This window comes from Lepidothrix coronata, unplaced genomic scaffold (genome assembly GCF_001604755.1).
Source record: "Lepidothrix coronata isolate B3197 unplaced genomic scaffold, Lepidothrix_coronata-1.0 Scaffold126, whole genome shotgun sequence".
NCBI classification, from domain to species: Eukaryota; Metazoa; Chordata; class Aves; order Passeriformes; family Pipridae; genus Lepidothrix; species Lepidothrix coronata.
In genome coordinates, this window is record NW_016690306.1 from 2,514,293 (window position 1) to 2,536,806 (window position 22,514).

Consider the following 22,514-nt stretch of genomic DNA (forward strand, 5'->3'; position numbering starts at 1 on the left):
ATCTAAGTCTCACGGTTTAAGAGAAGATGGGGGAAGAGCACACCATATATGTCTGGAATGTAAACTATTTCCAGTGGAACAAACTACAGGAGAATCTTATCCCTTTTCTGTAGAAACCCAAAGCACGCAGTATCAGTGCTTCAGAAAGCAAAGCAAAGTGGTGTCACTATCAACTGACTGCACAACAGAAGGAGCCGTATGAGGCAGAAACAACACTGCCAGTTTTCACAGCAAAGATCTTCCTTGCAAGGCTTTTACAAAGGATATGATCTGACTAAACACTCTTCAGTACACATATAAACAACCTTGACAGTTTTTCTCTTCCGTCATCGAAGCACTCTGAAGACAAGACTATAGCTTGTTCTACACCTGCAAAAAACACTTAGCTTTGAAGAAAAAAAAATCTTCTAAGTGAAATATTACTACTTAGATTTTCTTCCTAAAATATATGGAATTATCGACAAATTCTCAGGATAAATATATTTAAGATTTCTAGCTATCCATCTCTGAACAGAAAATTACTATTACTTAAATTACCTAAGAAAATGGCTAATTTCCTGGTTCTAAATGCAACAACATTGAATTTGATACCAAGAAATTTCAAATTGCACATCATAAAGGAAGCCTTCCGTCCCACTGGCATTGCAGGCCTCAAAAAAATCACAGGTGTTTCAAACACAAATTGGTGAGGTTTATGATGGAAAGCTACCTCTGAAAGCTGAATTGAAAGCTTGATTTTATACTGGATTCCTCATAATTTGAAATACAAACAATCAGTTAACACAGAAAATGATGCAAGGTTAAGAGTTTAAATGCAGAGATTTATATCCATTCTTAAAAGACACACAAAAAGAATTCTTAAAAAATGCAATATGAACTTTATTGCATGTATCATGCCATAATCATTTGGAGATACAAGAATAAATACAACAAACCTTTAAGTTACTAAAGGTGGGACATATATACCTGAATAGAATTGACTGTCAAAGTGTCATAAATCATCTTGGAGATTACCGAACCATTTCACTTCAAATTCCATGACTGACACATTTACCAATGATGACAATGCTGAAGGGCCTATGCATTTTACCTCACCCTGAAACTCCTCTTTTAGTTTTTCTGGTATAAGATCCTGCCCCATAACCTGCAAAAAGAGTAAAAAAAGAAGATTGGAAACAATAAAACAACTTGCAGAAAAAAACCAGCAAACATGGCATTAATAACAGATCTTTATGAGCAAAGCCCTTGTCACGTGAACCACACACCATCCTGGAGAAGCTCCCAGGTCATGCTCAAGTTGCCTGCCTGTGGAATTCTGCAGCGGACAGGGAGAGCTGAGCCCAGGCCTCACAGCTGCACAACCCCTCCAGGCTTCTGGCTACACTTGCACGGGGTGTGTGTGGGGGCGTTCACTCTGAACAGCAGCGGAAATCTCAGTGCCAACTCTGCATTCAGTGCTCATCTCGCATCAGCATCAACACTGAACTCCTCCTGGGGCGTGTCCGAGCAAAGGGAAGTTTCTTTCCTTCGCCTTTTCCAATCCTGAGATAGCCTGCATGCTACTGCCCTCTCATGGATGCAGGCCCACAGACTGACTGCCAGCCCGGCAGTGGCTCGGCTGTCACTAACTAAAGCTGTAATGCTGAGAGCAAAGTTAGAACCTCACTGGCTCCCTTTTATTCCTTAAGACAGAAGTCAGAAGCTCCATAAACAGCACTAAAAATGTTTAATCTCTATGAATAAAATAATGCAATATTAATCTCTTCCTTTATATTTCTTTAAACTAGAAACCAGTACCTCAAACAGAACAAAGAAATGTAAAATATTATCTCTGGCTTTTTCTGAAAATATGTATATACATTTTCTGGAAGTGTTTAATATTGCAGTGGCCATCAAAGTAATCTCCACTTCCATTTCAGACTTGTGATTCACTTTGGGGCACCTAAAATTCCTGAGATAAAATGTGCATCCCAGGAAATGCACAGCAATGACACACCTGCAAATACAGGTCCAGTGAGAAACTTAACAACCCTGAACACTCCTGAAAGGAGAATCTCAGCAGATCAGAGAGACACCCATGACGCAGGCCAGAGCTCTGTAGGCATCCCTATCAGATCCAGGTAACACACTGCCAGCAGCCTGCCCCAGCTAATTTCCTTTCTGTCCTGGCACAGTTCAATAGCACAGGGGAGTGAGTGTCATGCTTACAGGACAACCAGTCTACACAGAGCTGAGAGCTTGCACACAGCAAAACATCCCCTTACCTTGGTCATCAACAGCAAGGAGTTTTCATCAAAACCAAGTTGTGCCACTTTGTCATCGATTTCTTTTTGACCTTTTCTGTTAGTCTCTAGCACAAAGGATGACTGTTGCAACTGGGTAAGCTGAAATAGAAGCCTGGAAAAAGAAAAGCAGTTAAAAATTGGCACGGCTGGCAAAAGAGTAAGTTGGCAGACCTAAAACCAACCAAAACGTAGTACTTTAAAACAGCCATTCCTGACTTTTGCCGACTGCAAAGAAGTAAATACACCTGTACTAACCCACCACAGGTACGGTGTATCTGTGCTATGACAGACCTGCTGAGAAGTATTTTTGGAAAACAACATGCCAAGTATCTCTGGTTGCTCTGCACAAACATTTTTCTCCCCATATATTCGTCACACCATTCCAAAATGAGGCTCAGACCTGTGATCATAACGTCCTTACCGCAGCCTAACAAGACAGCAGCACGTTTTTTTCCTATGCAGTGATTATCTTTGTAACCTGAAAAGCTAGAAATTTGAGGGTTTTAGACAAATATCAAACATCCTCCCCACACAGGCCAAACCTGGAATATTTTCTAAAAGCTTTCGCCACAGTTTATGTTCAAGAAGTGCCCCAGAAGTCACCACCACCATTCAGTGAAGGGTAGACATTGTGCTCACGACACGGCTTCATGTCACGGAGTCCCATCATCAACTGCTCAACCAAAGAGAGCAGTGGCAGTTTGCAGAGCCCTCCTCACACAAGGACTGTGTAAAACATGTCATCAGAGGAAATACTTAGGTATCTGTAAGTTTGTCTCACATCTGCCTGCCAGGTGGATTAACAGGTACTGTGCTTATTTTACACTTCTAGGAACATTCAGAGATATTGTATTTCCTGTGAACTCCCTGAAATTCACAATGGGCATTATTGTAGGGATAAATATTAGTTTTAGAGAATTTATTATGGTCCAGAGAAAGGCTACAAAGGTGATCAAAGGACTGGGAAGCCTGCCATTCAAGGAATGGCTGGGAGAACTGGGTTTGTTCAGAATTGAGAAAAGCAGTCTGAGGGGAGACCTTATCACCGTGTTTCAGTATTTAAAGCGTGGCTACAAAGAAAATGGAGACTTCCTTTTTACAAGGAGCCACACGGAAAAAATTAAAGGTAATAGGTATATGTTAATTCCAGAGAGATTCCAACTGGATATGAGAGGAAATTTTTTTACAATGAGAACAATCAGTCATTGAATAATCTCCTCAGGAATGTTGTGGATTCTCCAGTGTTGGACACTTTTAAGATTCAGCCAGACAGGGTGCTGGGCCATCTTGCCTAGATCGTTTTTGCCAAGAAATGTTGGACTAGATGATCCTTGAGGTCCCTTCCAACTTGGTATTCTATGATTCTACAATATTCAACCAAGGGATCATTGGAACTTAGCTGTGTTATTGCTGAAACCGTGTTTAATTCAAGCTTTATGCATAAAGAACAACAACAAATTTTTTAACACATTTACTGAATTTAAATGAAGCTGGTATTATAATAATGGTGTGCATTTTTTATGGAGAAGACTCAAGATCTTAGACGAAAACTTTCATTTGAGCATTATAAGCATCAAAATTTACAAATCTGAACCAACGAACCATCTGTAAATTCAATAAAGTTTTGACTGGGAAATTCAAAGTGAAAATGGAAAGTATTTTTAATTTATAAAATTTTATGTTTCAAAATTTGCATCAAAACAATGTAAAAAAGAATGACATATCATTAAAAATTAAATAAAACAATTTCTCCAATTTTTTTTCAAAACTAGGAGAGTCGACTATTCACGATGCTTTAAAACAGAACCTTATTTTCTACAAAAAGCAATACTAACATCCCTTTCCCAGGTGCAATTTATCCTGCACATATATTTATGCAACATTTACATCCCACTTAAAATCCAGCAGACCTGAAAATGTTAGACAGCCTATGTAATGCGTAAGCCCTGGGCAGGGAAGAAGCTTACCCTGAACAAGTGTATCTGCAAATACAGTAATACTCTGTGATACTGTGCAGCCAAGCAAGGAAATCCCACCATTTATAACTGGCTCAATCCTGAACCATACACATTGAAACAAGCAAAACAAATTATTAATATGAATGTAGCTTTAATATTCAATATCAGTATTAAATCAGTTAACTTCTTCCAAGTAGCAATTAAAGTCTCCATCTCTTAGTCTGAGTACAGTTAAAAGCATGTATTTTTTATATTTCCTAAATCTTGCCCTAACAGGGCAGTTATAAAGTGTTCTCTGTAAACATTTGTGGAAGTTCCTAAGATGCCTTCAAATACATTCAGTGACTAATACATTACTGAGAGGTAAGAGCGGGAACAAAATATCCAAGATTATTTTAACAAAACCAGTTCTTAATTATCTCTTTGAAAGATTATGTTTTGGGGATTTTTGCTGTGTGCAAGAGTTTCAGGATGAGGGGAAAGAAAAGGAAAGAGCATTTTAATGCAGCCCTGTCAATCAGTTGTCACAGAGTTCATTTTTCAACCTCATCCATTATGCAGATTGGGGTATTATTATGAAATACATTTTCACTCAAGCATGAGGCTTCAAGTAAATAAGACAGGTGGCACTTGCAGAAGGACTGGCTATGCCTTCCCTTTGGGGCACTTCTGCTGCTGCATCTTTAATATCAGACCAGGGATCAGCCATGATCTAACAGGAGCATTTGTTGAAGAACACATCCCTTTGTACATAATTACTTGAAAAGATTCACATTAGAAGCTCATTAAAAACTGCTTTATTTCTCAACTGTGCATGACACCGGTTTATTCTTTCCACTCAGATTTAGACTCTTCACAGCTACCATGCTAGTAGGCTTTGCTTTTCAGATCTGCAGCAATAGCAGGGTGCTTCTAAGTTACTGTTGCCAACTCTGAAACAAACATTTAAACTGATAATGTAAACTGAAAATAATAAGGCTGGGAAAAATATGCTTTACATTGTTCTCGACTGGGAGAAGTTAACATTATTCTAAGAATACGTATGGTTACCTTGCTCTAATAAACGAGGCACATGCCTTTATCCCAACTTTCTTCGACATGTTCTGCTTCCAGGACTTGGAGTCTGCGCATTTCCCTTCGTCCGTCCTTTCCAGTTCTCCCAAAGTGCAGAGGAATTCTTTCACCACTTGGCTGCTGCTACAAGTCACTGCATTCTCCCCCTTTGTTTCTGCAGCAAGGCTGGACCAAGGGCCTTCTTTCTGGCCATCTGATCGGTGAGGCTGCAAATTAATCTCTCTTCCAGTCGGTGTTTTGAAACGACTGTCACTTACACTAACCTCTTCAGAACGATTTAGATTTGTTCCTGGAACGACTAATGGAGACAAATTCTGTAAAAGGCCCATATAAGCTTCAGCAAGAAATTTCCAGAACCAGGGGTTGAAAGGATGTAAGCAGATCAGTTGCTGCAGACACAAGATCTTTTTTTCTACATTTTCCACACCCTGGTAAATGGAAAACTGCAGGTTGAGAACTGTCGTTAAGTGATCTGTGTTGGTAGCGCCGTTTCTCTAGAAACAAAAGATAACAGATGAAAAACAGGAGTAGAACAGAATCATCCTTCAGAGTCTAAGAAAATGTCTCCCTAAAGACATACAAACACCATAAGGTAATTTTTAAATTGTACAAATGGTGCTCTTAATTTTAAATGATACAATGGGATACAGATCTTGCATGACGGATCTGACAGCATTCCCTCCTTCAGACTGCTTTGTCCCAGTCTGAAGGCAAGAAGGTCCCAAATGCTGTCATTTGTTTATTTGCCTTCAGTGTTATACAGCTGCCTTTCTTTGCAGTATAAATACCTTTTATATAAAATAAACGGCATCAGTAAAATTCCACCAGACTTCAGAGCCTCTAGATTTTTTCCTTTATGGGAAAAACTCAATTTGTGCCTAGATACTCTTCTTGGTGGCAGTTTGGCAGCAAGTATATGGAAATAAAAGGGAGTTTTGAACTGTCACTTTTATAGTGGAAAGATTTAAGCACTCATTTATCCCCTTTCTTATAATTCCTATTACATTGCATTAATTCTGCCTGGCAGAGCATGATATTTAGTCCCTTCCAGGACTACCAGCTTCCCTGCACAGGGAGCTCATTGTGGTACAGGGTGTTCTGATTTCTAAAGAGTGATTATATCTGCAATGACAGTTACCCTCTGTTTACCAAATACTCTGAGCATTGAACATCCTGAAGGATTATACAAATGAAAATTATTTTTCCAGAAAATGGTCTGTATAAAAGAACTACTGGCAATGTTTTAAAGTTCAAAGCCTAAAAGAAAGACTGCATTATTTACCATTTTTTCTGCAATTCCCAGAGCCTCCTTGTGCCTTCCTAAGTGAGATAAACACCGAGCCTGGCCCTCTTGGACATCTCGTCTCATTGCAATGTTGCCGGGAGGTAAGAGCTGTAGGCAGTTTGAGTATTCACACAGGGCTTTCTGGGATTGTCGACAAGAAGAAAAGCCAAACAAAACAGTGAGAGATTTTCATTTAAAAGCAAGCCTGACAGTATGTTTACAACTACAGTCACAAAGGGAATTCAAGACTTGAAGTCTACATTTTCATTTCTCCAGACTCAGCTACCACCTGTGCCAGCAGCAGACGAGGTCCCAGTACTACACAGCCAAGTCTAGATGGTGAGGAGTAGCCTCAATTCTAACTCATGTTTAGGCTGCAGCAGGATTCACCATGCATCTGTCAACCTCTCTCCCACCAGCCTTGATCCAGAAGGGATCATTTACTGACCTGGGTAATACGTGACACGAGGCATCTTTCTACCAGCTACCAACACAATGATCTGAGCACTCATCCTAAATCTGGGGGATCTTGTTTCAAATCCAACATTCTCCATGGGAAGGTTTGAACCTGCAAGGACCTCACCTCACACAATCAGTAAGTCAGAGAATACAGCAAGGAAGTTGAATCTCCATCATTCCTGTAGGGTGGTTCTAACGTGCATGAAATAAATATTAATTGGGCTAAGGAAAAAGACAAGAATGAGTAATACTGCTGTAGCTTAATGCTCAGGGCACTCACTGGGACTCCAATTAACATTTAAATACATTAAAGTAAGTATTCAGTGATGCTAACTCTAGAATCTTGATTCCTCCCCCGTTGTGTAAATGCTCAGATGAGAAGATTAAAGAGCAGTGCTCATTCTCCTATCTCTCAAAATGAATATTTAATTATTTCCTGCAAACTTTAATGGCTCCAACAGAAAAAGCTTCCAGGAGACATACCCTAAATACTTCCTAGCAAAATGGCTGATACATTTTTCTTCCCTGGTGTTAAGCTCACATTCTTTCTCAAGCAAAAGAGGGAGCTCTTTGCCCAGTGTGTGCAGCAGCCACTGGTGAAAATAGATCAGAGGGCTGAGGACAACCCTGTTTGCCTTGTTACCTGACAAAGGGATATAACCTGGCAAGGATCAGGCATTATGAATCCCAAACAAATTCTACAGTCCTAAAGATGGGCACAGCTTAGATCACTGCTGTCCTTGGCATTTCCTACCTAGCTTGAAGTAAAAAAGTATTCACAAAAGCGAAGAGATTACTGCCCCCATTTATATATTTCCAGCCCCCTTTCTAAGGCCAGTGCTTTCAAATCTTTAATTTTATGTGCAGTCTAGTTCTGGTTCTTGTTCTGCCACAGTGATCTAGGTTAGCAGTAAGACCGAAGGCATTTTTAACATGGATCACTGCAACAAAAAAGAGTCTGTTCCATTTAGCAGATTTAAAGAGGTGTCATTCTTTCCTTAGAGGGAAACACAGCACACAAGAAGAAATCTGCTCTTCCTGAGGGTCACTAGCCACGTCCAACTGCAGCCTGAGGCATCTCTCCCCTCAGCACACTTCTATCAATCCCTTCAGGGCATCTCAGCTGAGAGTGGAAAACATCTCTCAGGTATACAATAGACTGCAGTATTGCTGGAATAACATTATGGTCAGCGTGGTCAGTGCCAATTGAGGTTCTAAAAGATCCATAAATCCAATGGGCAAGGCAAAAGGAGTAGAGTCAGAAGTCAGCTGAGGGCTTTGAAATCAGGGAGCCTGAAATTTAAACCGTAGGCTGAAACAGGAAGCTATTACAGCTGAAACACGGCCAGGAGCTGCTAATTTCAACAAGGAAACAAGGTAACGAGAGACCGGATCCTGCAAATAGGACTGCAAACGGCGGGGAAGCATGGATGATGAGGAATGCGGCTCACGAAGTACCCAGTGAGGAGAGGTCTAGGACTACAGCAGGCAGGAACAGCAACGGGCACCATCAGCGCACGGCAAAGGCACAAGCAGCCATCCGGAGCGGGCGGAGGCAGCAGAGAGCCGGGACGATCAATGATGGGGCCGACACTACTACTACCTGACAGCGATCCGACAGCCTGTGTGGGACATGGTATCCATCCCCAGGAGCTGAGAAACCCACACGCCAAGCTCTGTCTGACCACAACTCCCACGGCCGCAAACACCCTCTCCGCTCACGCTGAGCTGCTCAGACGCGCGCGCCGGGCTGGGATCAGTTCCGGGGCAGCGTAAATTCCTGCATGGTTTGCTCGTGCTGGCTCCAGGATGGATGGAATCCGACCGAGGGCTGCCGTCCTTTCACCATGACCCAGGAGCCACCGAGCCGGACTAACCACGGCACAGCCCCCGGAGCCGCGGGCCGCGATACATCCCCCACACTCACACCGGCTCAGCGCGCCAGGGGCTGCAGGACCGCCCCGGGATATGTCCCCACAATATCCCCCCGGCCCCCGCCCTGGGAATACCTCAAAGTCCCGCCGCCGGTACGCCCAGTCCGCCCGGAACTTGCTGCCCGTGACCCCGTCGGCGCCATCCCCGTCCCCGCCGTCCTCGCTGAGAAACCACTGCGGGCACACAGAGCACACGCGGGCCCGTCACGGGCTGCGCCGCGCCCGCCCCGCCTGCCCGCGCTGCTCCCGCCGCCCCGGCCCCTCACCTGGGGCTCGCAGTGCCTGGCGCCGCTGGGAGCCACGGCCCCGCCGCCCGAGAGCCGCTCCCGGCTCGGGGAGAACAGGGAATCCTCGAACTGCGGGCCCAGCTCCATCGCGGCCGCTCCCAGCGCGCCCTCCGCCGGCCCCGCGCCGGGTCAGGGGGAGGAGATCGGCCAGCGGGCACTGTGAGGGGAGGGCTGAGAGATCGTGTAATAAATAGAGATCGGCCAGCGGGCACTGTGAGGGGAGAGCTGTAAGATCACGTTATAAATAGCTGAACCGGAGCCCCGTGTGCTTCAATAAATTAACTGCGTGACTGTAGAGTTGCTCCGTGAGTATCTCAGCCCCCGTGCCAGTGCAGGGGTGAGGGGGAGTGTGTTTTGATAACTTCTCCATTTGGTTTCAGTTCTGCCCCAAAGCAGAAGGAGAAACTTGTGTGTAACCTGCTCTAGGTGACTGTCCTTCAGAGTTGGACTAGATCTCCAGAGGCTCCTTCCAACCCTAACAGTTTGGTGATTTTGTGAAATCTTAGGCTTTCCACAACAGGCTTTCCCAGAGGCCCCTACCCTGTGCTATGGGAGATGGGGACATGACCAAGTGAAGACTGATCCTAGACCTTCAGGATGTCAAGACTCAGGCACAGGGCTGCTCATTGAGGGTGCCCAGGTGAGGCTGTACCTGTCCCAGCTGTCTGCCCTGCGTCTTGGTGCTACCATGCACACAGTGCTGTTTTTAGTACAATGCTGTTTCCTCTCTCCACCTTGCCTGTCCATCCATCCAGGAAGGTCCATTTTATCTCATCTAATCACCACACAGGTTTGGAGGTGGTCAGCTGAAAAGTTCTTCCTTAACCTGCAAAGTGGACTAATGAACTTCTCTATACTAGAACAGCTTTTGAGGCCAAAGCACTGCTTGTATGGATAATTGTAAAGGTTTCCTTCTAGTAGACATGTAAAACGTGTTCTGGGGTTGTTAGGGGTTTTTTTCTTTCTTTCTATGTGCTTGAAATACCCTTGCATACCAGCATAGCCTATGACTGAATATAGCATGACCTGACGTAAATACCAGGGTAGAAACTCAACTTTGGCAGGTAGATTTGCTCAGAAAAATAAATGCATGTTGAAGTTTCTTTTGCTTTTAAACTTACTGTTTAGCAAACAAGCTCTCAGGGACACAGGAAACTGTTCAGCAAGTCTGGAAAGAATCAGGAGTTTACTTGACATGCTTCAGTCTTTCTGCTACAAGTATCAAGGTAGTTGAGGACAGAGCTGCTTGTATGTGCACACCAAAACCAGCTGGCTTCCTGCTGCCCACAGGCAAGGACTGGCAGAGCACATAGGAGTCAGACTGTGGAGGTTTGCACAAGTGTCTGAACAGTTACAGCGCCTGTAGGTCTCACATACGCTGGATACACACATTCCTTTCCCACTACCCCAGGACTGCAGGTCACGCTGCAACACACCAATATAATGAACAAGGCACAAAAATCCAGAAAGACAAACAAGAATAAATCAAAAAGAAAAACTAAAAAAGAAACATGAGTAATCAAAGTGAAATGTGGCCCCAGCTCAAAGTAAAACACAAAGAGCAAGGCACTCCCAGGGGCAAATCCCACAGCAGCTGGTTGGCTGCCAGCTTGGATTGCAGAGTCCTCCAGGGCTGGGGGTTTCAGCCATCATTTCTTCTGAGGATAAAACATGGTCTGCAAAGGCTCTGTGTTGCAATGCAGAGAATGCCTTTGTCTGGTAAGTCAGTGATAGGAGAGCCATGATTCCTGAGTGCCACACAGGGGGCCTAGCAGCTGACTGTCATAAGTCACAGGCATAATATTGCCTCTCTTCTTCTTTTCTCCCTTGCCTGGCTCTCCCCTGCCCCCGCCTCCCCTCAAGACATTTAAAAAGCTCCTCATGTATTAGTTACAGAAATAAAAAAATGCAACTTTAGGACATTCCTCTGCCTTGTCAGCACCAGAGATTTGCTCAATTTCTCCCCTAAGACCCAAGTCATCAGTGTAGCTGCCAAATACAAATTCTCACTGTACTTAAGTAAAGCTGTTTGCCTGAGTTTGCATGGCATGATTTGCCATGGTGCTGTTAGCCTTGGCTTCATGCAGGAGAAAACATCATCCCTGGAAGAGGCAGCTTTGAGGGGGCTCAGATACACGAGCCCTACAACAGTCTGTGCTGCTGCAGCTGCTCTGTGTAGGCAGCTTCAGGAATAAAAAGAAGCTGTAGATGAATCTCTTCCTAAAAAGACAGCCAAGGTCTTACTCCAACCCTAGGCTAAACCACCAGCTCAGCACACGAACGCTGGACCAGTAAAACAAATGGGCTCCAGTAAGTTGTGGTCTCCAGCAAGTTCCTGCATCAGCAAAGCTATCTATTGTGGCTGTTCACACGAGCGTGCCTCGTGATGGCAGCAGCGAGGGGCTGTGACCCAGCTTCAGCCTCGGTGAGCAGGGGCAAGCGACCGTGCTTCATCATGCAGTCAGGGTGAGCCCAGAGACAGCCCAGGCGGTGGAGACAACTCCAGTGATAGGCAGGAATTTGTCACGCTGTCCTATTGCCCAAGTCTTCTGGCCAGGGAAAGATAATGGAGCATGGAAGACGGGGTTTGCATAAAGCCCCTCTTCACCCTGCTTCCCAGTCTACTGTGAGAAAACATTAATTCAGAAGAATTGTCCTCCAGTGCTTCTTTAATTACTGATGTTATTATTTGTATTGTGATAGCCTCCATGGGTCCTCACCACAGCCCAGCCACTCTTGTGCCAGGAGAACACACATCACACATGTTTCAGAGACCATGAAGCACACATGGTAGAAAAAAGAAACCTCATTCAGCAACTAGGGCCCTGTCTTGGTAGGCACTACCCACACACACTGGCTAGGGAATAATGCAGCTCTCGTATGGTTTATAGCTTTATTAAAATATGCTAGAAAGGAGCTGCCTTTGGAAGAAAGCAAAAGAGAGACTAGTTCCTTTCTCAAAGCAAGAGCGCTGCCTGTAGTGAGGAGGGCAGTAAGACCAACAGGCAGCATTCCTCAAAGGATGGGGTGGCTCCTGAATCCTTAAGTGGATTCTTTCAGACATTGTGAAATATTTCTACCTTGAGGGAAGATTAGTTTTCAATAGTCAGAACACAGGCTTTTCCCTAAACACACTCATGAAAAGAGGAGTAGCTCTTTATTTAGTGACATTGTCTCACTGTGTCCTTGTCTCACTGTGTCATGCCTTTTATTTAGATGGCAAGTTCTTTACAGCTTCATCTTCTTTGCATGATGTCACACATCTTCTTTGCATGATGTCCATGACTAACTGGGAGAGTAATACAAATAACAACATTTCATGGCTGGGGGTTATCACAGAGGTTATCACTACTAAAAACTACAAACAAAACTGCAGTTAAAGCTCCCATGAACTCTAGCATATCTTACTATGATGGTAGTAAGTTCTAGTAAGACACAACAAAAATTGAGTGGGGAGGTGAGGGGCTGTGCATCATGGAAACCAAAGAGTACAAACTGTTGTTAACAGAAGCCAAAAGCTTTTTAGAGATCCTTAGGACAGACAAGAGAAGATGAATCTCCCAAAAGATGGTTCATTTGCCTTCTCTACCTTAAGGCAGTACAACCTTTCAAATCCTTGGCAAGCTATATTAACTAGGCCATAATCCTTCCCCCCCGGGCCTAACAAAACCCAATAAAGTTGTTATTGCCAAAAGGATGCTCAGCACACAGATGTGTTCAGCTATTAACAGGCTTTGCAACTATTTTCTGTCTAGTGAGATAAATGGTGAACAGAATGAGCATGCCCGGAGTTTGACCAGAAAGCTGATGAAAAGTGGAAAAAAGTTTTCTGGAAAGACAGAAAGAAGCTGGTGATCAAATGCTAGAATGAATCCTAGAGCAGGGATCTTCCTGTGCAAGCCTACACATTTCCAGTACTGACATGACCATGTGTCTTGTCTGAACTGCTTCACTCAGCCATGTTGTACAAGCACTAAGCTTGTACCTTGACGGTCTATGGATACAAGGTGGATGCCAAAGTCATGGCAAAGGGTGGTATCTCCAATCTACTGCTCTAACTGGAGAAAAACCCAAAAGACCACTGGTAACACCCATAGGAATGGCTTGAAGTTATGTCAGGAGAGGTTTAGGTTGGATATTAGAGAAGGTGATTCACCCAGAGGGTGGTTAGGCACTGGAACAGGCTCCCCACGGAAGTGGTCACAGCAGCAAGCCCGACAGAGTTCAAAAAGCATTTGGACAATGCTCTCAGACACATGGTGTGACTCTTGGGGATGTCCTGTGCAAGGCTAGGATTTGGACTCAATGATCTGTGTGGGTCTGTGGTGGTTTGGGCTAGGCCTTCCTTGGTGACCAGTTTGTAACCAAGGAAGGGTCCAGATTTACCCGGTATTCCCTACGATTTTTACATAAGCCAGACTATAAGAAGAAAGGAGGAAAGGCCTTCGTTCTCTTTCCTTCCAGCGGCTTGGAGGTGCAGGTTCCCTGCTGTTGAGTCTGCCGTGTTGGGGAGTGAGGCCTGGTTAGGCCTTGCCAACCTTGGGAGACAGAGGTTGCTGGCGATCGTTCTAGTGTGACTCTCGGTTGTCCCAAGGAGAGTAGTGAGATATTTCTTTGCTAACTCTTTTAGTGGATAGATATTGGGCTGCTAATTGGGATATATATATATTATTTTGGTTTTGTTCCTTTTCCCTTCCCCCTTCCCGTTCCCTTGTGAAATTGTATATATATTTCAGTTGTATATACCTGTAACATAAGTGTAAATATATTTATATATATTTATATATATATCACTTTAGCTGTCTCTCTCTCATTTCGGGTTTTCTTGGTTGTCTTTCTCCCTCTTCTCCCTGAGGTTTGCGGGGGGGGAACTTCTTGTGGTAAGGTTTGGAGACTTGGCAGGGATCCAGCTTCAAACCATATCAGGGTCCCTTCCAAGTCAGCATATTCTATGATTCTGTGATTCTATGACTCTCTGTTGGGCATGGTGAAGTTTGTATGCCTTCTTCTGTGCCCTTTTTTCAGTTTTATCAGTTTTTCTGAAAACTCATTAACTTGCCCTGGCCACCATTATGCTGGTTGCTTAATTGCTACTTGTGATGAAACCAGGCCATAGAGACCACAGAGGATTCATTACCTCTCTAGGTTAAAACTTTACTCCTGTGGTTTTCAAGACTGGGCAGAACTAAGTACCACTGGTGGTTAAATCCTAGGACACCATTTAAGACTTCTATTGTAACAACATCAAATAAACTGAGCTGACTTCCTACAATATTGCTGTGTTGCAGCAACAAAGAGAAACTATTCAAAAGAACTAGAAAAAAATATGCTATACTGAAGAAATAGACCCAGAGCTTCAGGACTGGCCTTCAGTGACCCTCACAATTCATGGGCTTTTTCTGTTCCACTCTCCTTTTCCATATGGAGGCTGCCTCCACAAGGGAAACCACCATACTGTTCATTCTCCACTGCCTCATTTCCCATGCAGCTTTTGCACTCTGGAGAGGACTAGTGGAAAGAAACTGCTATTAAATTCAGCTTCTACAGCTTCACATTTGCCTTATACAAGTATTAGTGCCTGCAGAAAGTGTGAGGTGCAGCAGAGGGAAAGCACAGCTCAACGAACACATGCAAACAAAATGCCGAAATCCAGAATGGACTTTGCCCACAACTGCTCCCTTCCCCCAGTTATTGCACTTGAAATGAATTTAGAACAAAGAAAACCATAAAACATACATCGATGATGCAGTTTTTAACTCTGTGGTGTCACTAAGAAAAGTAAAGAGCCACTTCCATCACAGGGCTTCCGTGGGCCTCCATTTCTGCACTTTGGGGGTGCCGGGTGTGATGCCCGCACAGAAATCCATGCAGCTGGATTTCATCTGGAGCCTCTGGTCAGCTGCTGGAAACAAACTTCAGAATTGAGAGCAGTTACAATTGCAATACTATTCGTACCATCTCCTTCGGTTCAAAACACATCACTGTTAGAGGCTATTTGTGGGCCCTCTTCCATGTTAGCCCCTTAAGACAGGCTTCACTGAAATTATGTTTTTTCCACTCTTTGGCTTTCATTTAGGAAAACTGAAAATCACTAAGAGCAGAATTACTGCCAACACTGACCCTTATTTTCACCCAAAGGCACAAATCAACTAGGTGTGACATACACTTTCATTCCCTTATTCCGTCTTTTCTTTCTTCTACCAAATATTTTAAGATAATGAAGATCAGCTCAGCACTGAGCCTGTGAAGAAACGCACATGGGAGAGGAATTAGTCATAATGATTATAGTTCAGCATTATAGCAGTAGAAACATATATTGAAATGTTTCATTTTACAGTATTTTAAGTGTGACAAGTCATTTAACCACCAAAATGTTAGAAACCACCATGTGAGAATGAAGACCACCACCAGCAATATTTCAAAGCAACGCCAAGCCCACAGGGAACAATTTATAGAGGGGACTTTTTGGCATTCAAAGGAAAACAAAGCAGTGAACAAAGCAGCTCGGTATTTTAAATTCGTAAAAATAGTCGTTGACAGTATTGTTATGAAAACAAATGCAAGATGAAAGAGGCTGGGAAGAGGAGGCTGAGAGAGGGGAAACAACCCACAGGGCCAGCTGGTCTCTTGTGAAAGTATCTACTGAACTGCAGTATTCTGGAATGGCTGGTAACACTATAAATGAAAGGTAACTTTTACAAAAGGGTGACTGCATACATAACCTGGAGCTTCTCATAACTCCCTCATTAGTTGATGGATTATTGAATAAGCTTTCTTTTGTTTTTACCAAACTGAGTAAAACTATGTGGCCAAGCACAAAGCTGTACTGACTACTTGTCCTCAAAGCAGTGTGTGTAGGTCACTGTTTCAGCTCGGGATGTAATGTTTCATACTAACATGAGCTACAGCACAGGAACCACTCTATGGCTTTAAACATCTTTGGGGGGGATAGGTCTGTAGGCACAATGCCAGGTCCTGCTGGAAAAACTAGGTCTTGAGCCCCTCCAGCTGCAGCACAGCACTTGAAGGAGATGGGTGTGATGAGTCACCCAGTGCAGAACACACAGCACTGCCTCTGGCAGGGAGCTGTGAGCGATGGCAATGGCAGAAATGCAGAGCTCAACAGCAGCTCTTACCTCAGACCCTCCTTCTCTGAGGACAAGGCACATGTCAGAGTAGCCACAAAGCATCATGTCCAACCGACAGGGACTTCAGTGAGGAGGAGGTTCCTACTCACCCCAACTCTTCCCACCCCAAATGCCATGATAAAGACAATCTGCCTTAATGAGAAAAATCCCTTTAACGTCCCTGGGCTGCTGACATGGCAGAACACTTCAGCAATGAGCAGCTGTACTGACTCACACATGAAGCTGACCTCACACTGGCTGTTCAGCCAAGCCAGTTCTCTAAATTCAATGCATCTGAGGAACTGGTGAAATTCAGTTTTTGTATAACAAGAAAAAAGATATTCAAGAAGATTTGGTCTGTGACATGTTCACACAGACAATCATGATTCCTGGTTTTCACACCACCTCTTAAAACAACACACACTCAGTAAGGAGATATTTATTCCATTATTTCTGTTTTCAAATTTTTGGTACAAAGTTTATTTTCAGAAGTTCTCACATGATCCTTTCTTCTACTAGTGTCTTTTAGGATTTTTCTATCTCTGATTTATTTTCTTTATCTGTTGAAGCAAAAGCAATAATTGCTACAGAAAGCAATAATGGCAATATTACAAATATTTTACAGCAGCATCCATTCGTTTCTTTGCCTCAAAAAAATAACAAAAATAAATCCAAAGACAAGATCCATTCGGCCACAAAGGCTTAGGTTTTTGATATCCAGAAGTATGCTGCGTTCCTATATATGAGTTGTACAAGTCCAGCACAACCTTCCAAGTTTGTGCAGAGCCTGATAAATAAGACACAGAAATATCAGTTACATTATACTGTTTCTAAGAACTTTTACTCTGTAAAATGTTTGGTCACTCAAAGCTATAAGCTTAATCACATATCAAAGAACACAGGCAATAAAGCCCATCTTACTAGAACATATAGTATTAGGCCAAACAAAATATAAGAGGACAAAATCTAGTGGTCACTGAAGCCTCTTCAAAAAAGGTCTAAAACAGAATGTTTCCATCATGTATCAGAATAAAAACGTACTGTATTAAAATTTGAATTATTTTTTTTTACAAGCTGTCTTTTAATCAGTCTTCTATTTACAGTGCAGAACTGCCAATTGCAGTAGTTTAACTTTGGCACAACACTAAGTTCCAATCCTTTTGAGTATTCAAGTCCTGTGTGTGTCCAAAAATTTTCTTGGTTTCACGAAAGATTAGGCCCATTCACAGTTAACCAGTTATCTTGAAATTTTTCAAGAATTGCTTCCCCTTCACCACATTGGGCAGCTACAAAGGAAAGACATTGTAAGCTATTGCATCACTCAAAAGAAACTCTTCATTCTAAACAGTGACAGTATTGTTGCTTCCTTTAACATCACATACACCAGACAGATCACACAGACAGCTACATACTGGACACCTTTCTAAAAACCTTGCTGGTCGTTAGTGAATCATCTTCCTCATACTTCAAATACATAACAATGCATTAACTTAATTTCATTTCACATGTCAAACAGGACATTTAAATATATTGCAATATATTATAGAAAATTGCAAAGCGCCATCATTTCTGTAAACGAGACTGACACCTGTTAACTCTCCTGTGCACATGAAGAGCAGTACCTAGTGCCACATTTTCTATACAATATAAAGCCTTCCCAGGTAGGGCAACTCATTTTAGTGCATTTCTGTACAGACTGTAAGCACACATGCAGATAGCCAACTATGCAGGGTTGGAAATACTTTTGTAAGCTGAAACTTGGAGGGTGGGGGCACCATTCCAAAATCATAGCAGAGCTGTTGTGGTTCATTGTTTTGTAGCATAGATGAAGACTTGAATCTTCTGTTGTTCTAGCAGACTCTTTAGGGAGAGTTTCCTGATAGGTATCTAATATTGAATAAGCATAAGGAAATACTTTCATCAACTGGGACACAAATATTATGTGTCCTAACACATTCTAAGTTATGCACAGTCCAATGTTCACATGGTAACCTCATCTCTAAAATACTTGAGAAAACCCAAAGCATTTTTATGCCACAGTATTATAACCAAGGATCAGTTACATTACCCATCACTGTAGTGCCTACCTGCTCTAGAATAAAAAGAAAAAAAGAAAAAGGAAAAAGAAAAAGGCCTCACTTCCCAACAAGCATCAGGTTGGAAGCAGAGGTAAGTACCATTGCTAACCACAACACAAAGCTCAGTGCTGCAATCCAGGAAGAAGATCCATCTCACCTCATGACAGGTGTCTGCAGCGTCAGTGGCTGCCTGCAAGCCACGTGTAAGTCAGGGGAGCCAAGGAGCAGGCTTGGCATCGACCGATGCCAGGCACCAGGATGAGCAGGTTTGCATTCCTTGGCTGTACTTGCCCCAATGCAAACATCAACATGCAATCAGAATCCCACCTTAATTCAAGAAAAGTGCTATGGGATCCTCAGTTATCATTCTATGTTTTACAATGTTGTATGAGTCAGTTTTGCAATGACTGTCCACTGAAAAAGTGCAGATGTTCTTCATCACAGAAAGAGAAAACTCCCCCAAGAGCTCCAACCATTAAACTTACAAATACTGGCTATAACCCACCTGTGCTTCAAAATCCCCCTTTTTAGAAGTGGGGAAACAATGCAGAAATTTGAGCTATTGTGTGTAAGTAGCTATTGAGGGGATTTTTCACTTTCTGTGGCAAGTTCCATTTCAAAATATTTTCCTATGGAATACATCACCAAACCTCAAGTAACTTCTCCTGTAAGTTTGTGTCATGCTGCTGGGTAAATCTACTTATCCTAGGATATCACAAGCTTAATGGAGAATACAGGTGTAACCCAGCACTGTTCAGTGTAGGGAACTGAGCCCTCTACTAGCTCTTTCCATCTCTAACTTACACAGTCATTCCAGGCATTATAAACAACTCCCAACAGTTTTACTGCTCTCTGGTCATTGATACTATCTTTCCATTACTACTGAATGCAAGCAAAAATATTTTCAAAGAAAAAAATAAATTAAAGAAAGTAGCTGTAGTTCATTGCACTCTATTTTTGTGCCTTCAGGTTAGGGCAGGGATATTTAACACTACAGAAGCTTAAAGATTATCTTCTCTCCTTGGGAGATATGAATATAGACAGATATGGGACTCAGGTGGAGGACGCAAATTGGTACTATCATATTTACAGAAGCAAATACTGATATCCAGCCTGAATACACAGTACTCCATTAAGTGCAAAAGGGAAAATGCTCCCCACCTTAAACTACAGCCTCGTTACTCAGCAGCCAGAGACTGACTAGTTGTCAGAGTTACTGCTGTGCTCTCATTTCAGAGGAAAACAGAGGAGGAGAGTGTCTGCATCTTTGGGCTTTCTGGCCTACGGGGACTGCGTAAGGCCATGAATCACTTTGTATGGGATCCAGAAATGCTTTCTCGGCTCTGTGGAGGAGAAGGGAGTGCATTTTCCTGCCTCCAGACTTCATTGGTGAACAAAAAAAAAAATCAGCTTTTGTCCAAAGTCAGCAAATCATGCATCAGGAAATTATTTCACGTAATGTGTGGACATTGCATGAGTTTCCTTCCCAATAATCAAAGTTATACTCAGACACCATATTACATATAATGTAATGAAAAAACCACTTTCAAAATCATACTGGAAAAGGTTAAAAAAGGGAATGGCCTCATTTACTATAGTGTATTAGAGATAATACACTACATTCTAATCATTAGGTACTAGATACCTTTTCCTCTCCTTTACTTTCAAGCAAAGCAGATAATTCTGTGTGCTAAAAATTAGTGATTGAAATAATTTACTCTTTCTGTCAGAACACTTCTTACAAGCCAGCACTGTTAGATCATTCAAACCTTCAGGGAGGAATAGGTCTGACTTTATTTTTACAACACTAATTCTGGGGTCACTGAGAGGCTGACACTGGGAAGACAGCACTGTTTACAATGGAACCGTGCTCTTTCACTGCACTCAGAAGCAAGCACAAAACATGCCAGGAAGGAGGACAATACTGGGATGTCTCACCCAGTTGTGACACTGCTTTCTTTCTTTTAGCTCTTTTCCCTCTCCATTCTGGCTCAGGATTATCTGTATTCTCTCTTTAGCTGAATTCCAGAGACAGCACAAGTAGCATCATCAGAGCAGGTACTCCTGGCAGAAACAGCACATGAAGAGGAAAGCACTAGCTTAGCTCTACAGGAACTGATGCTCACAACTGAATTCTGAAAGAGTGATCCCAACAAATACTGAGAAACCAGCCACCCAGAGGTAAGATCTAAGCAAGATCAGAGTTTCTTCATCTCATTGTCAATGACAATCACTGAAGCCTGGCTCATAATGAGCTCACACCTAAGAGGTGAAGCTCCACAGAAATACAGAAAACATACCACAGTTCATCTAGACACAGTCCTTTACCAGCCAAGAAAATCAACAAAAAGCCACATGGGCAGTCGTCTCTGGACAGATGTATTTTCTTGCCCCCTCCCTTCCCACTGTCAATATAGTTCAGTCCAAGTGGCTTCCAAAACACCTTATAGGTGTGCATAAGCTACAAGAGGAAGCTGGGCTTGCAGGGGTGTACTGCTTATGAGCACAGCAGTGCTCAGATTCATAATAAATTAAGTCACTTGCTGATGTGCTAAGTTCAGGAAGTTTCCTGCGTGTAACTAATAGAATGAGAAGGTGCCATATCCTTTCAACCTACCAGGCAATTTCTGTTTATCTCAGGTGACTGTATAGTGTGCCCTGGGCCTCCAGGTGAGGAGCACAGCAGCCTGAGGTTGGCTGAGATGAATCTCGGCTAAACCACTGCTACCAGTAGCCTTGAGTTCCCACCACAAATCAAGATACAACTGACCAGCATGCTGACAGCTCTTTCCAATGCTTCTCCTGTCAGGCCTGACCTGGGAGGCCTCCAGAAGGAGTTTCCCTCTCTCCCAGCATGCAGTGCAAATACACACATGCTGTAAACACGAAATAAACTGGTAATTAACGGACTCTGCTTGGTCAAACAAATAACAGTCAGACTGTCAGCAATAATGAATGCATAGGACTTCCGTCTTCAGGCTGAACCCACCCAGATTCTCCTCATCCTTAGCACAACTGAAAGGCTTAAAATGTGCAGGCAGCACAAAGGAAACATGGGGACTCTGCATCTCTCATTAGCTGATCCACAGCACATGGTTTAATTTAAATTTTATATTCTGCAAAGAGAGAGTTTTGTCACCGGGCTGTAAATACTACTATAACCAGTGGAATACACAGAACTCTAATATTTACAACAACTGAAAATTTGGCCCAGTGTACATCAGCCACCGCCTCTGACCACTTTACTGAAAGAAGACCTCCAATCCAACTATATTTAGTCTGATAAACAATGTATTTCCTCTTCCTGTGTTTTTGGGACCAGATGTGCTAAGGCCTACCATTGTAGCTGACAATTATTTCACAGAACAGTGCCAAAATAGAAAATATCCCAGTTTAATCATGTAATTACTTGGATCTCTATTTTGTCCCATTTTTAAAGAAGGTAAGATTCCCAGCTAACCTAAATGCAGTCCCTGCTAACAAAAATGGAGATATTTATTTGGATGCATTGCTTGGTTGTTGTTTGGGGGTTTGGTGGAGTTTATTTTAAAGAAAATTAATTCTGGGTCAACCTTAAGGATTAAGGCAACTGCAGATTTTGCTTGCTAGAGGCATATTCCCAAGGATTTGTTTTAATGTTTTTGGAAACTTAAAAATAGCATCTATTTTAATTCCAGCTTTTTCCTTTCCTACTCAGCAAGCACAGATTCTTGACTCTGTATTCCCAGCAGAACTTGAAGCCAGTGTGAGTCTTATATCTGCTGGCATCTACAACAGCCTCATCCATACCATTACCCACCAAACAAGAATCCCTCCCAACCACATGCAGCAGTCAATGCTGAAAAGGCCAGATCCTGATCTCTCTTGCACCACCTCCCATCCAGAGTCATAAACACTCCACGAAATATGATGACAACATGGGTTTGCTCCTCCCCCACCCCAGTGGAGGGGATTCTTGGCTAGTCCTCTTTAGCACCATTGACTGCTTTGTGCCTCACCAACTTGAGTCTTGGAAGCCAGGGAATAG

The 22,514-nt window shown here is 42.9% G+C and overlaps 2 protein-coding genes across 7 annotated transcripts in view; both read right to left on the minus strand.

The window, feature by feature from the left end:
* Positions 1-861: 861 nt before the first annotated feature.
* Positions 862-9,403, minus strand: CUNH8orf76 (chromosome unknown C8orf76 homolog). The gene is made up of 6 exons (XM_017826426.1): positions 9,262-9,403; positions 9,071-9,169; positions 6,600-6,743; positions 5,294-5,811; positions 2,265-2,397; positions 862-1,144 (listed from the first exon to the last, which is right to left on the minus strand). Exons 1-6 carry the CDS (start codon positions 9,367-9,369, stop codon positions 992-994), a joined length of 1,155 nt encoding a protein of 384 aa, XP_017681915.1. The 5' UTR covers positions 9,370-9,403; the 3' UTR covers positions 862-991.
* A 7,425-nt stretch (positions 9,404-16,828) lies between these two features.
* Positions 16,829-22,514, minus strand: part of ZHX1 (zinc fingers and homeoboxes 1) — a 28,247-nt gene continuing 22,561 nt past the window's right edge. For 2 of the 6 annotated variants that reach the window (XM_017826422.1, XM_017826420.1), the window contains exon 4: positions 16,829-17,695. In XM_017826422.1, the coding sequence (XP_017681911.1) occupies positions 17,639-17,695 (57 nt within the window). In that variant the 3' untranslated portion in view covers positions 16,829-17,638. Of the gene's footprint in view, positions 20,552-22,514 lie in introns of all 6 variants that reach the window. The other 4 variants (XM_017826425.1, XM_017826419.1, XM_017826423.1 and 1 more) reach the window with 3 other exon arrangements.